This window comes from Tenrec ecaudatus, chromosome 2 (genome assembly GCF_050624435.1).
Source record: "Tenrec ecaudatus isolate mTenEca1 chromosome 2, mTenEca1.hap1, whole genome shotgun sequence".
Classification (NCBI taxonomy): domain Eukaryota; kingdom Metazoa; phylum Chordata; class Mammalia; order Afrosoricida; family Tenrecidae; genus Tenrec; species Tenrec ecaudatus.
Window position 1 is genome coordinate 226,177,739 of NC_134531.1, and position 14,617 is coordinate 226,192,355.

The following is a 14,617-nucleotide window of genomic DNA, read 5'->3' on the forward strand; positions in this document are numbered from 1 at the left end:
CTTTCTCTATGGGGAGCTGCTGCCATGTCCCTGTTTCTCCTACAATGCACTACTCTATTGGAGTAAATGGTGCTTAGGCTCTTTTCATCCCTAGTGGAAGCCAATGCCGCACTTCACTTTTACGCTACTGCCCAGGGACATATGATGAACCTTCCAGATGCCAACCATCAGTTGTATTCCTATCATCTGTGTAACTCCCTGCTGCCCTTCTACTTGCCTTTCAATTCTTAGTCTCTGACCATCCGATTCCATATGCCAACCTTTTAATTAGAAACTGAATGCTTACCTAGCTTAAGTTGTATGATAGATCATCTGGCTGACTGTTGGTGACCTCCCGTACTGTTTGCTGCTTGTGGCAGGACTGCCTCTATTGCTCTACTGAGGACTGAGCTCTCTGCTTCCTTAACTTGCACCCAGCAACCCTCATGAGTGGAAGGACTGCCAGTATATTTACTGTCTCATGGAAGTGAGTTGAACTGAGCCCTCTGTACTGCTTTGTGGACTAATTAGCTGTTTATTTATTTGTGTTGTATATATATCTATCCATATCATATATAGCTATCTATATAGATACATAGATGTGTCCATATATGTCCATATCTATCTATTTATCTATCTATCTAAATAATTATGTGTCCTTTTGTTTCCCTCTGGAGAACCCTGTCTAACACAGGCTAGTAAAACTGTTGTTAAATTTTGCCACTGATTTTAAGAGGAGACAATGATAATTGCAGGATAATGCAATTTTAATGCTAAAGTTGTTCCTGCCAACCATCAATATATAACAGACCTCAGTGCTATCTGTTTACTAGTTGTTCACCCCAGAAACATATCTCCTATGGCTATCATTTATTGACTGTTATTTCTTATCATCACTGATCACTAGATTTTGTGTCCAGCTCCTGCTAATCTTTGAGTTGTCTCTCCTATATCTTTCAGTCTTCAAAGCCCCCAACTATGCATTTAGTAATTTACAACCCTTTCCCTACATGTATAGCAGATTCTGGTTATCTTGTTTTTCTTTTGTTCTTGTTAGGTGCCAAGAAGTCAGCTCTGAGACAGAGATCCTAAGAAAGAGAACAAAACCCTGCACTGTCCTGTGCCATTTTCACAATTGTTCCTATGCCTGAACCCAGAGATAGAGCAGCTGTGCGGATTCATGTCCTGAGAGATTTCTTTTATTCTCCTTCCCTCCCACTTTACCAAAAATGATGTACTTCTCCAGTGTCTGATCTCTCCTGACAATATATCCAGAGTATCTAAGACAAAGTTTTGCCATCCTTGCCTCTAAGGAGCACTGGTCAGATGTCTTTTTATAAAAATCTGTTTATCTTTTACAATTTTTGATACTTTCAATACTCTGCAGCACTACAATTCAGATGCAACAATTCCTCTTCAGACTCCCTTACGGTCCAACTTTCACATTTATATGATGCAATGAAGAATATCATAGCCTGGGTCAGGCACACCTTAGTCCTTGAAGTAACATCCTTGTTTTTCAATATTCTAAAGAGGTTTTGTGGATTTACCCAATGCAATATGTCTTTTGATATCTTTATTACTGTTTCCATAAGCATTGATTGAGGATTCAAGCAAGAAAAAAAAATACCCCTTTATTCCCCCACCTTCCTCTTCCCCTCCTGGTAGAGCCACTCTCATTATTGGTCCTCAGGGTTTTATCTTTCCTGTGTTCCCTGTGTGTCCAGCACTTATCTGTACTCATGTACATGCTCTGGTCTAGCTGGATTTGTAAGGTAGCATTGGGGCCACGATAGTGGTGGGGAAGAAGCATTAAGGGGCTAGAGGACAGTTGTATGTTTCAACTGTGCTATAGTGCACCCTGACTGGCCCTTCTCTTCCTTGTGACCCTTCTGTAAGGGAATGTCTACAGATGGACTTTGGGTCTTCACGCTGCACTCCCCCTCATTTGCATTGATATGATTTTTTATTCTGGGTCTTTGATGCCTGATACATGATCCCATGGACACCTCATAATCACACAGGCTGGTGAGATTCTACCATGTGGACTTTGTTGCTTCTCAGCTAGATGGCCACTTGTTTATCTTCAAGGCTTTAAGACCCCAGATGCAATATCTTTTGATAGCTGGACACCATCATCTTTCTTCACCACATTTGCTGTGCATCCATTTTGTCTTCACCAATTGTGTCTGGAAGGTGAGCATCGTGGAATGCCAGGTTGTTACAAAAAACATATTTTTCCAGTGAGTAGAGGCCCAATGACTATCTGCTACCTTGATATTTAACATATAAAAATATGCACACAGATCTATTTCCCTATCATTATATATAAATATATTTACATATGTGCATGCCTGTATTTAGGCCTCTATAAATGCCCTTTGCCTCCTAGTTTTTACTCTATTTCCTTTTACTTTCCTCTTGTCCCACTATCATGCTCAGCCTTCATTTGGGCTTCAGTAATTCCTCTCAGTTACATTGCTCTTGATCAAGCCCTACTGGGCATCCTATGCCCTCCTCATCACCTATTTTAGATCACTGACTTCCTTTCCCACCTCTCCTCCTCTTAACCCCCTCCCAGGGTGAGTGAAGGGAAGCATTCGTCCATTGTAAGACATGAAAAAGTAATAATTTATTAATTATCTAGGATTCATGAAGGAGGGAGGACAGGGGAGGGAGAGGGAAAATGAGGAGCTGATACCAAGAGCTCAAGTAGAAAGAAAATGTTTTGAAAATGATGATGGCCACAAATGTACAAATGTGCTTGACACAATGAATGTATGTATGTATTATGACAAGAGCTGTATGAACCCCCAATAAAATGAAAGAAAGAAAGAAGGAAAGAAAGAAAGAAAGAAAATCCTCAACAACTTCACCTTTTCCCCAGGGTATTGCCTATCGGTCCAGTTGTGAGAATTTTGGTCTTACTTATATTGAGTTGTAATACATAATGAAGACTACAATTCAAGATCTTCATTAGGAACTGCTTCAATTCTATCTGTATATCAGAAGTTGGCAATGAGTCTCCTCCAAGCCTGCTACCACATTATTCATCACATAATCCAGCTTCTCTTATGATTGCTAAGCATGCTGAATGAATAAGTCTGGTGAGAGGATACAATTTTTATGCAAACTTTTCCTGATTTTAAACCATGTAGTATTCCCTTGTTCTGTTCATACACTGCCTCTTGACACGTGCACAAGTTCTGAATGAACATAATGAAGTGTTCTGGAATTCACCTTCTCAAGGTTATCCATCACTTTTTATGGTCCACACAGTCAATTTCCATTGCATGGTCAATAAAACACAAGTAAACCTCTTTCTGGTATTCTCTGCTTTGAACCAAGATCCATCTGACATCAGCAATGATCTCCCTGGTTCCATGTCCTCTTCTGAATCCAGCCTGAACCTCTGGCAGTTCTTTGACAATGTATTGATACAACACTTGTTGGATGATCTAAAGCAAAGCTTTACTTGCATGCAGTATCAAAGTTATTCTACAGTTTGACGATTATGTTGAGTCATCTTTCCTTGGAATTGTCACAGATATGGATCCCTCCCAGTCAGCTGGCCAAGTAACTGCCCTCCAAGTCTCTAGGCATAGATGAGTGAATGTTCCCAGTGCTTCTTCAGTTTGCTGAAACATTTCTATGGGAATTCCATCAATTCATGGAACTTTGTTTGGGGGTAAGGCATTCAATACAGTTTAAACTTCTTCATTCAGCACCTTTGATGCTTGTTCGAATGCTCACTCCTGAAATGGTGGAATGGAGACTAGTTCTTTTTGGCACAGTGACTATATTCTTGTCATCTTTCCTTGATGATTCCTGCATCAGTCAATATTTTGCCTATAGAAACTTTCAAGATTGCACTCGAAGCTTGAGTTTTTCTTCATTTCTTTCAGTTTCAAATATATTCTTCTCTTTTTGTTTTCTGATTCTAGGTCCTTGCACATTTCATTATACTTGACTGTGTCTGCTCAAGCTGCCCTTTGAGATTTTCTCTTCAGATGATTGAATTCATCTTTTTTTTTCATTTGCTTTAAATACTCCATGATTAAGAGCAAGTTCAGAGTCTCTTCTGATGTTCCATTTGATCGTCTCTTTCTTTCTTATCTTTTGAATGAGCTTCTGCTTTCATCATGAATGATGGTCTTGATGTCTTCCCACATCTCATCAAGTCTTCTGTCATCAGTGTTGAATGATTCAAATCTGTTCTTGAAATGTTCTTAAACTTCAAGTAAGATAGAATTAAGGTCATATTTTTACTCTTGTCAACTTCTTTTAATTTTAAAAAAAAATTATCTTGATGTTAAATATGAGTAATTGATCTCTTCATCAGTCACCCCTATTTTGGTTTTAGCTGTTGATATTGAGATTTTCCATTGTGTCTTCACATATATGCAGTCAATACAATTTCTGTGTATTTTAAGTAGCTGAGAAAAGTAAGAATATAGATCATATGTTGGTTCTGATTAAATGCTATGTATTATTTGAGCCTCAAACATGTACACTTGTGTTTTTTATTGTTTTAAAAAGAAAAGCATGGATGTGCTTTCATCATAGTAAGCTAGATTGTGTTACACTAACAAATAACTCCTTTATTCCAAAAGTTTAAATATGTCATGGTGTATTTGTTATTTGTACTACACATTCATTATTCCAGCTATAAAATCAGGTTTATTCTGGGACCCAAGTGCAAGACCATCTTCATCTCTGTAGCATTTCCAGTAGAGGTAGAGGAAGGAGAGAATGAAGAGCCACTGGCCAGTTTAATATCTTCCACAATCAGCTGCCTTCAGAACACTTGTGGGAAAACTGAAAGATAATGGAGTTTTACCCAAGTACTAGTAGATGCAATGCCTTTTGAAATTAACTACAAAGGGTTATATAAATTTAAATTTTAGAACAATAAAAATACAACAGTATTTCTCCTCTTAATTAAACTTTTAAAAAATGAGCTCCTTCTCTCATGGATCCTTAGAAAGAGAACAACACTGTTAGTTGGAGCATAATACCTTCATATATGTTCATTTAGTTCAATTATTTCATGTACTCAATGAAGCCAATTCTTTCTACAAGCAACTTTTCATACTTATCACATCCCTTTTAATTATGGTGAGTTAGTTAGTTTATTATGCCAACCTGGCTGATAAACACAAATGGGGTTAATTGAAGTGCAGAGGGATAAATGGCTCAGTGAGCCTCACCTTTCTAGTTCTCTGGTTTCTTGCTTTGTGATGGTTACACCAGGGTGCAGCTGCCTTAGCAGTTTCCTGCTTCAGCTGGCAAGGCTGACTTCCTGCAAACATCCCTGAGGAAAAGTCACACGGACCTACCCCGATGCAGCCCTGGGTGCTGGAGCAGCCGTGTGTAGACCCCTGCCAACGCTGAGATGCTTACACATTCACTGACTTGGCTTTCCTCCTGCAGTCGGCGTCATTGCGTCTGCTTTGTGAGATGGAGGAGGACTTTGTGGATTGGTGTTGGACATATGTTTAATGGGTTAATATTGGACTTTTGGGTTTGGCCAGTACTGGGTTGGGATTTTTTCTTGATGTGCACTTAACCGTTATATAAAACGCTCTCTTATACATGAGTTTCTGTGGATTTGTTTCTCTAAAGTACCTAGACTAACACATATGGTTATCATATTGATCATCTTCTATATATATACACCAGGCACCCAGTCTGGTAATTAATAATCTCCAAATACACTTATAAAAATGCATTACCCTAATTTTTACAGATAAGAAAGCATAAAAATGGTTAAAAATTCCTAGGGATTACATTGGACGCCAATGACTTCTGTCCTCTACTCTCTTGTAGTTTTATTTATCAAGGTTATACCTAACCTGGAAGCCACTTAGAAAGTGACATTAACTTGATGACTCTAATCTTTGACTCTAAACCAAATTAATTCCAAATTCATTACCATAGAATCAATATAATTTATCTCACCCTTATAGGACAGAATAGGACTGTCCTCGTATGATTTTCATGGCTTTATACCTTTATACAAGCAGGCTGCCATGTCTTCCTCCAGAGCATTGGGTCATGGGCTTGAATGGTCAACCTTTCAGTTACCAGTGGATAGCTTGAACCACTGTGCCACCAAGATGTTGTCAACTCTAGGAACTTTTGATTCTAAACTGAAAATTAAGCTACTTCCCCTTTGTCTTGATCCTAGATCACCTTTCTCTCTGGGATTATGGTTTTAATTCTATTTATACATAGGTCTTCTTTGGGAGGGTGGACTCAAATGGCCAAGCTTTAAATTATCAGCCAAGCACATTGACCATGTGCACCACCCAGGGACTCCACAAATTATACAAATAATAGAAAATTAGACACCAGTGTTCTGGTATATTGGTTTTCTTTTAAAATAAAATGCAGTCAATCCTAGATGAGCTCCTATAATGAAAATGATAGTAATAACAAATAGCATAGGATGGTGACAATAATAAATGGTAATATTGGCTCTATGAGTTGTCTACCCTGTGCTTCACAAACTTAGACATCTGTGGATAAAATACTATCTGTATTAATTTCATTTGAGAGATGAGAAAACTAAGTTATAGCAATATTTAACTGACACTTCAATCAAGCATCAGAAAATAGGATTAAAATCAAGGAAATTTGAATATTCAGTCCTTATTCTTAACTGATATATGCATGGCCTCTCAGGAACTAGTTGATGACACATGACCCACTTGAACAAGGCTTTTTTTTAACTGTATAAAATGTTTGTTGCCTGTCTCTAGGTGATTCCAACTCATAGAGATGCTGTATGATGAAGGAAAACTTCGTAGAGTCTTATTGACTTCATCTTGACAGGAAGCGCCCTAGTGGCATGGTGACGGCAACACTGGTCAACAGTTTGAATCTATCTGTTACTGTGTTAGTACCCTGTCTAACACACTTGCTCTGCAATAAAAAGATGAAGCAAATGGCTTTTTAAAAGGTTTACAGTGGGGAAAAGTGGCGTTCTACTCTGCGCAGTAGGGTTGCTATGCATGGGAATGGACTCAGTGGCAGGTGGTTTGGCTGCTTGGAATCTTTACAAAAGCCTGTTGTCAGACTTTCTCCTATGATGGATCATTGGTGTGTGTGTATAACTTGTGTCAATGGAGCTGTTAATGTTTAGCAGGGTCTTTTAGAGGAAGGATAGTCATTGCAGGACTGTGTTTGCAACATGAAAGGAAGCTATAAACAATACAGCTTTTCTTTGACCTAACTGGTGGCTGGAAATTCTGAAATCGGAAAATCAGAAAGGAAAGCAGCATTGAATTAGCATCTACTATTTGGCATGCCCTTTCCTATATCCGGTCACCATTATTACCTCATTTCATGCTCCTACCAGTGCTGCCAACTAGGTGATGTGAGCTCTGGTTTTGAAGAACAGCACACAGAAGTCCTGAAAGGCAGCAATTTCCCAAGGTTACATGCTAATAAATATTTTCCATGGTGCTCCATGAGAGGGTGATTCATACCTTATTAAGGCACAGTCTCTACTCGCCTCAAAACGGTGACATCTTGCTCCAGCAGCCTCCCATTGTCTTCCTGAGGGAGCATTCCTGACAAGGTGAGCACTAACCAAACTCATTTCCCTACCTTTACAGTCAGTGTGGCATCATGTTTTAAGTACCTTGTTTTCCTCTACATTGGCTGCCCCCAATGTTTATTTTGCTCATTTTCCTTCTGCTACTCAAACTAATAAAGATCTGTTATGCCAGCAACGTAAATGCAGCCAGGGTGCCATTATTTTACATTTTCATTGGTAAATTAGATACTTTTAAAATTCAATCTTCAAAATTCAATTACTATATAAGTAAGAATTTACATGTATTTTGCTTTTTCAATCCTGGGACCACTTTTGCATCATTTAAGAATACTCTGTCAAGCAGAATTAGAACATAAATATATAGACAGTGGCAAAAGGAAAGATAAAAACTTCATCAAGACCTAAAAGGCTAGAAGGTCACCCCCATTATTTTATTTAAGGGCCATTTACTGGAAAATTTAGCTTTCTTTGATCTTCTGTGTTTACCCAAAAGGATTTTTAACCTTTGAATAAAATTGGGAAACAGTTCCATAACTCTTTTTTAATGAGTTACAGGAATGTCCTAGCATTAGACAAAGGATGGTTTTTACTTATTTTTGAAAAGCTTAAGGACATCTCTAAATTATCTCACAGCCACAAAGGTCATTACTTGGTTCTTATACTTGGTCTTTTACAGAGTTCAAATAGTTCAAACTATGTAAAGACTATCTATTATAGTTACTGTTTCTTTCTGACATAGATTATTCTTTTTTTCTGGTTGTTGTAACAAATTGCCACAAACTTGGACCTTAAAACAACGCACATTTCTCTTACAGTTCTAGAGGCCACGAGTCCACAACAAGCCAGATTTAACTCCTCTTGGAGGATCTAGGGGAGAGCCCCCACCCCCCTGCCTGTCATATATAGTTCATGAGGCCTCACAGCGTAGTGTTTATGTGTTGGACTGCTGACAGAAAGATCAGCAATCCAAAAACCAGCTGTTCAGTGGAAGAAAGACAGGCCCTTCTATTCCCACAAAGAGTGACAGCCTTGGAAACCCACAGGGACAGTTCTACTCTGTCCTATAAGGTCTCTATGAGTTGATATCAACTCAATGGCAGGGAATTATGCACAGTTCCTAGGGGCAGCTAGCATTTTAAAGCCTATAATTACATCACTCCAAGCTATGCTTCTGGTGCCACATTGAATTCTCTCCTATCTTTCTGATCTCTTGCCACCCAGGGTCAAAATAAAACTGCACCTTTGGGTTCTGATACTGTAAATCATATATATATAGTTTTATTTATATATAGTGCACATCAAGAAGAGTTGTGCAATCATAACCACAACTAATTTTAGAATTTTTTCTTTATCATGATCCAAGTGAATTTAATGAGAGTTAAAGAAGCTTCAGGTTTTACGCGGCACCCATAGGATTCCTTTGACCACGCGGCCTGGCAGAGACTGCTCGGGCTCACACAAAGATCTCTCTCCCAAGTTTTCCTCCCACAAAGACCCTTTTCTTTTTTCGTGAACTCATGTCGTGAACTCCTAATTTCTCTCCCACGTCCCCTGCAATGCCTCCAAGAAACTGTTGGTACCGTTACTGTCCTGGTACGTCTTTAAGAGAGTACTCAGCCTCATCTTTTCATCCAAGACCGAATAGTGGATTTTAATCTCTAACTCTGTGGTGAGTACCTCAATGTCTACCTCACCACTCCACCAAGATTCCTTCCCTTTTATAAAACCAAACTCCGCTCTCATACATTCCATCTCAACTCATAAGTACCCCATAGGACAGCATAGAATTTTCCTCTAGGGTTTCGAGAGTTGTAAATACTTTTGAGAGCATGAAATCTCATGTTTCTTCCATAGAGTGGCTGGTTTGTTTGGACTACTGACAGGGTTTTGGAGACCAATATGTAACCCACTATGCCAGCAGGGATCCCTCTGCTCTGCCCTGTAGGGTTATTATAGATCAAAATCAACTCAATTGCTTATGGGTAGAGAAATTCATGAGCTAATTTAATTCATGATCCTCATCTTAATACTATCTGTAAAGTCCTATATAAGGTAAAATATTAACCCACTGGTACTGAGTCTAAGTGTTTGAAATTTCATCTAATTCATAGGAGCAGGTAACCTTATCTTTCTCCAGGTGAGAGGTTAGTAGCTGGGCCCACTGGCCTTGCAATCAACAGTTAAACATGCATACCTAAACATGCTAATAGGGCCTAGGTAATATATTACAAACAAAACTCAAAAAACCCATTCCTGGTCAGGGAGTTGATTCTAATTCATGGTGACCACTATTCAGCCTAGCACATACAGAAAATACAAAAACAGGAGAACTAATTATTCTATCATCACATGGAAATAGAGTAAGCCCCAGAAGACAATGGCATACACCTGACACCTGCCTATGTTCCCTTTAAGCTTGGAGCATCATTGTGAATCTAATACTTTGCTACAAGTTCTGCCTGCTCTGTGTCCTGCCAGGATAAAGACTGAAATAGAACACTTCTTCTGTATCATTTACATAAAATAACTGAATAACAGTTGCATCTGACTGGGTGAGAAGGTAAAACATAAATACAAATAAGATCAAATGAGTTCACACAGTCTTTGCAAATCTGAATCTAATTGTTCAGAATCTTATCAAACCAAAATGCCTTCTGAGTATGCATGTTATAAATTCTCATGATTTCAACATTACTTAGTTTATATGATGTTCTATGTTTATTTTGTTGGATATAAACTAGGAGCCCTTGCACAACTCTTTAAAAGCTTGGCTGCTAACTGAAAGGTTGACAGTTTGAATGCACCTACATGACTGTTGGCAGAAAGACCTGTAATCTGTTCCCATAAAGATTTAAGCCAAGAAAGCCCTGTGGGGCAGTTCCACTCTGTCATCTGGGATCACAATGAGTAAAAAATAAACTTAGCCCCACGTAACAGCATCTACACTCGTGTGAATGACATTGATTTAAAATACCCCCTATTTAATGCTGAGTGAGAAGGAAATAGAGGACTTCACAGCTGATTGTTTTACTGTGTTTTCTCCCTCTCTCGAGTGCACTGCGATGAAGCCTAAGATGTAAGCACTAGAAGTTAAGAGTTGATGATGGATGCAGAAAGGACGCCTCTTTGGACTAGAGTTTTCTGTAGATAATGAGGACCATGCACGTTGCTGAAAAGTTGGCCGTCATCCGCCTTATGGATTCTCCCTCTCTTGGTGACTTCAAAGTTGACTTTCTGTGCAACATCGCAGGAGTTAATGTGGCCAACCTGTTTCCTAGAGATATGTTTCCCTGATCCTGACCCTTCCACCCCAGCAAAAAAAAAACACGCAAAGTACCAAAATGTGTTGAATAAAGAGTTGTTTGTTGTGATGTTTATAGAATAATTACTGGGAAGTTTGTAAAAAAAAAACTCAGATAAGGAAATGTTTGGTGATTATAGCCTTAAATCAGAGTGCATTTTTCACAGATGTAGAGTGAGAAAATCCTATTTGTCTTCTGTGCGAGAAGTGACTTTAATAAACTATCCCAGGAGCTAATTTGAGCAACTCTGTCCTATCTGATCTGATCTCTGTTACTAAGTGCATGGCAATTTCCATTCAATGGCTATTTCCAAATCCATAATGCTGTAAGAAAGATTACACTTAAAAATTTTAAGAACAAATGTTAATTCTTCGATTTAAATTAAAATATCTTTAAAGAATCTCCTCAGTTTTCATCATTAAAAATTGAAATATGATATTAAATACAGACTGAACCTATAGCAACTATAGACTATTCAAATATATTTTAAACATGATAAACTTTTTATGAGCATAAAGCAAAAATAACTATGTCCTTTAATACATCATTGAAATAAAATCTATGCACAAAAGAAAGTAAATCAAGACTAAATAATACTTCTTTGGGGAGAAAGAGGGGAAAAATTACAGATTTGACAGCAAATGGAATTTTCAGCAAGGCAATAGAATGTGTAATAGTATTCAATTAGAAAAGTATGTATTATCATGTTAGTTACATGATCTATTGTCAATTTGTGATTTAAGAGTGAAGGGTGGGAGTTTAGCTTGTCAATCAGGTTGCAGCTTGATGACCTCATTTGGAGGTGCTAAGGAGATAACTAGCTCATTGAAAGTAGGACACCAACGCACTGCTTGGGAGATATTCCTGTAGACAAGACACTTGGAACTACATTAGAGCCCCTCGAGCTGAAGGAGCCACGTGGAGACCCTGAAGACCCCTGAAAGCTGATGCTTACACTGCCACTGGATCCCCAAGACTTCCCACCCACTGGCCTGTGATCTTCCTGCATTCAACATCACTGCATGTGTTTTGTGAGTCTGAAGAGGACTTTATAGATTGGTATTGGATATATTTGCTAATATCAGATGCATGGACTTAATCTGGACTGGGCTGGGATGTTTTCTTAATATTCAATTGTTCTTATATATAAAGCTCTTTCTTATACACATGTCTATGAATTTATTTCTCTAGTCCACCCATACTAGCATATTATCCTTAAAAGCATGCCTACTTTGATAATACACATTGCAGAAATTCTACAGATTAGGTTCCAGAGAAGTCTTAGTTCCTTAACAAGAACGGGCCCACGGAGACAACTTTATCTTTAGCTCTGCAGGTCACCAAGTCTCACCAGATTTCTATGAGTTTTCCAGTAAGAATGTCCAAACAGGCCATATGAGAACTTTTCATAAGCAAGTATAGGTCACATAAAATCCATCACTGGGAACAAAATCATTTTTTAATAATCTAATGCCTTAGATTATTGAACAATAATGTTAAGATAGCCAAGTCACTTAGCTTATTTCAATATACAGATCATTTCTTATTTGCAATGGAGTTCTATTCTGATTATTCCATTGTAACAGATTTTGATGTAAATTGTAAGTCAAATACTTTGCTTTTACTTTTCATCGTTATTGCCTTTCATTATCAATATTTTAAGAAATCTGATCTTCTTTGGGGTTGAAGAATACTACACACAAACCTAAACACATATTTTAACATTTATTTGTATATAATACTTACTAAAGATAAAAAGTAAAAAACTATGGTCCTAAAGTGTAGTTCATCATATGTTGTGATTCGCAGACTTCTTAAACATGATCAAGTCCTGTAGTGCTTTTCAGAAGTCTAAAAGACAGAAGTATGGGTAAAGGGAGACAGTGGAGAGTGTAAGACAGGACATAACAACAACCATATATCTTTGATTAAGAATTCATGAGGGTGGGAGCATGGGGAAAAATGAGGAGCTGATACCAAGGACTCAAATAGAAAGAAAATGTTTTGGAAATGTTGATGGCAACATATGTACAAGTGTACTTAAAATAATGGAATGATGGGTTGTCATAAGATTTGTGAGTCACCCCCAAAAATGATTAATTAAAAATAAAAAAGAATAGAGAGAGTCTAGAGTTAGTTCAGTGATGCTTCCACAGTTCAAGTCCACCTCCAAGTACCTTAGATGAAAGGCCAAAGTACATCTACTACCAGAAGATTACAGTCCTCAAAGTCCTGTGCAAAATATTGGCTCTATGGCAACTGCTTTGTTTGGGTTTGAAGAACAGAAAAGTACAGGTTGTAAGCTTCCCTTGAATCCTTGTTAACCCTTTAATAAGCACACTGCAGAAGCCCGTCGACACCTACATTCTTGCTAATCGTTGATTGGCAGGGGAGAGTTTGCCTATTAACCCTAAAATCACTATTCACTGATGTTGTGCTCTACAGCTGATGAATGGTGAGTACTGGTCAAAGCGGCGATAATAGATACTTTGAAGAAACAAAACAAACTTATTTCTATGAGTATGGAGTCATCAGGAGCTGTGGCTAAGTAACACACTAATGAGCTGTTGAACCAGTATTGTTCCGGGAAATGAGAAGGAAGAGAGTCTAGAGACGACTTTGACACCCACCAGTGAAGATATATAAAGTCCTCAGTCTTATGTCTTCATGACACCATTGAGTACCAAGTAGTATACACTAAGGATTCATGTCTGTTCTGGGCTATTCTGGGGTGTGTGATGTCACACCTTGCAGAACTCACTGTTACATCCCTGTGACTCCTTCTGTGGCTGTTTGCTCGAAAGATGAAAATCCCACCTGTGGACTCTGCTTACCCAGTCACTACCAAGGAAATCTCTGGCTCCTGGATAACTGCCAAGAGTCCTACGGGGACGTCCTCAGCTGTGAGTCTCTGAGCTGTGAGCCGCAGACCTGCACATCGAGTTGTGAACCATCAGTCATCTGTGTGCCATGCAACTCTCCATCCCTGGGAAAAGCACGAAGTGTCTGTGAAACTACCAACATCAGCTCCAGCCCCAGCTGCAGCCCATGCCCTCAGACAGTGGGGTATGTATCCAATTACTACACACCCACCCAGCATGCCTTGAAAACCTGCCAGACCCTTCGCAATGATTCCAAGTGCGTTGTTCAATTTAACAACGTATCCAAGAGCTACCGATCCATAAGCTACTGCAGCCCAGGCAGCTTTGGGTACAGAAGCTTCCAAAGCCTTGGCTTACGCCCCAGTGGCTTCTCACCATCTTGTTATATTGCCAGCAGCTGCCAGCCTCAAACTTATTTAACAAGAAATTGCCAATATCTGAGTTCCAGGTCTATGAGCTGCAGACCTCTAAGATATTTTCCTAGAATGTACAGATCTCTAAGGGGCATACCCAGTACCTTTCCACCTTTGAGGTATTTGTGCAGTAGTATCAGACCTTGGAATTATTATTGATCACCTAAACATTTATTCAAGCTTCAAACTGCCCAAAGAGGCAGACTGTGCTAGTTACCTTCCTTAACCTTCGGTAGAAATACTTTATATTCCTTAAGACCACTGCTAGATTAACTTCAAACACAATTCCAGGGTTTATTCACTACAACTGCTATGGCCCGCTGGGACTTTGTTTTGTTTTTCCTTTCTTTTGTTGCTCTGTTAATTTATGTTCAAGGTCAATTCCGAAGATAATAATGGTTGTTTCTGAAATTGTCTAAAATGGATGCACTGAAAGGATTCCCTACCAAACACAAGGATCGCCATCTTTTTAATGTA

At 38.7% G+C, this 14,617-nt stretch overlaps 1 protein-coding gene across 1 annotated transcript; it reads left to right on the top strand.

The window, feature by feature from the left end:
• Nucleotides 1–13,552: 13,552 nt before the first annotated feature.
• KRTAP24-1 (keratin associated protein 24-1) lies at nucleotides 13,553–14,299 on the top strand. Its single transcript, XM_075542930.1, has one exon. It carries the CDS (start codon nucleotides 13,553–13,555, stop codon nucleotides 14,297–14,299), a length of 747 nt encoding a protein of 248 aa, XP_075399045.1.
• The last annotated feature ends 318 nt before the right edge of the window (nucleotides 14,300–14,617 follow it).

Coding starts and splice junctions, on each gene's coding strand:
- KRTAP24-1 (XM_075542930.1), top strand. CDS start 13,553: ATGTCTGTTCTGGGCTATTCTGGGGTGTGTGATGTCACACCTTGCAGA.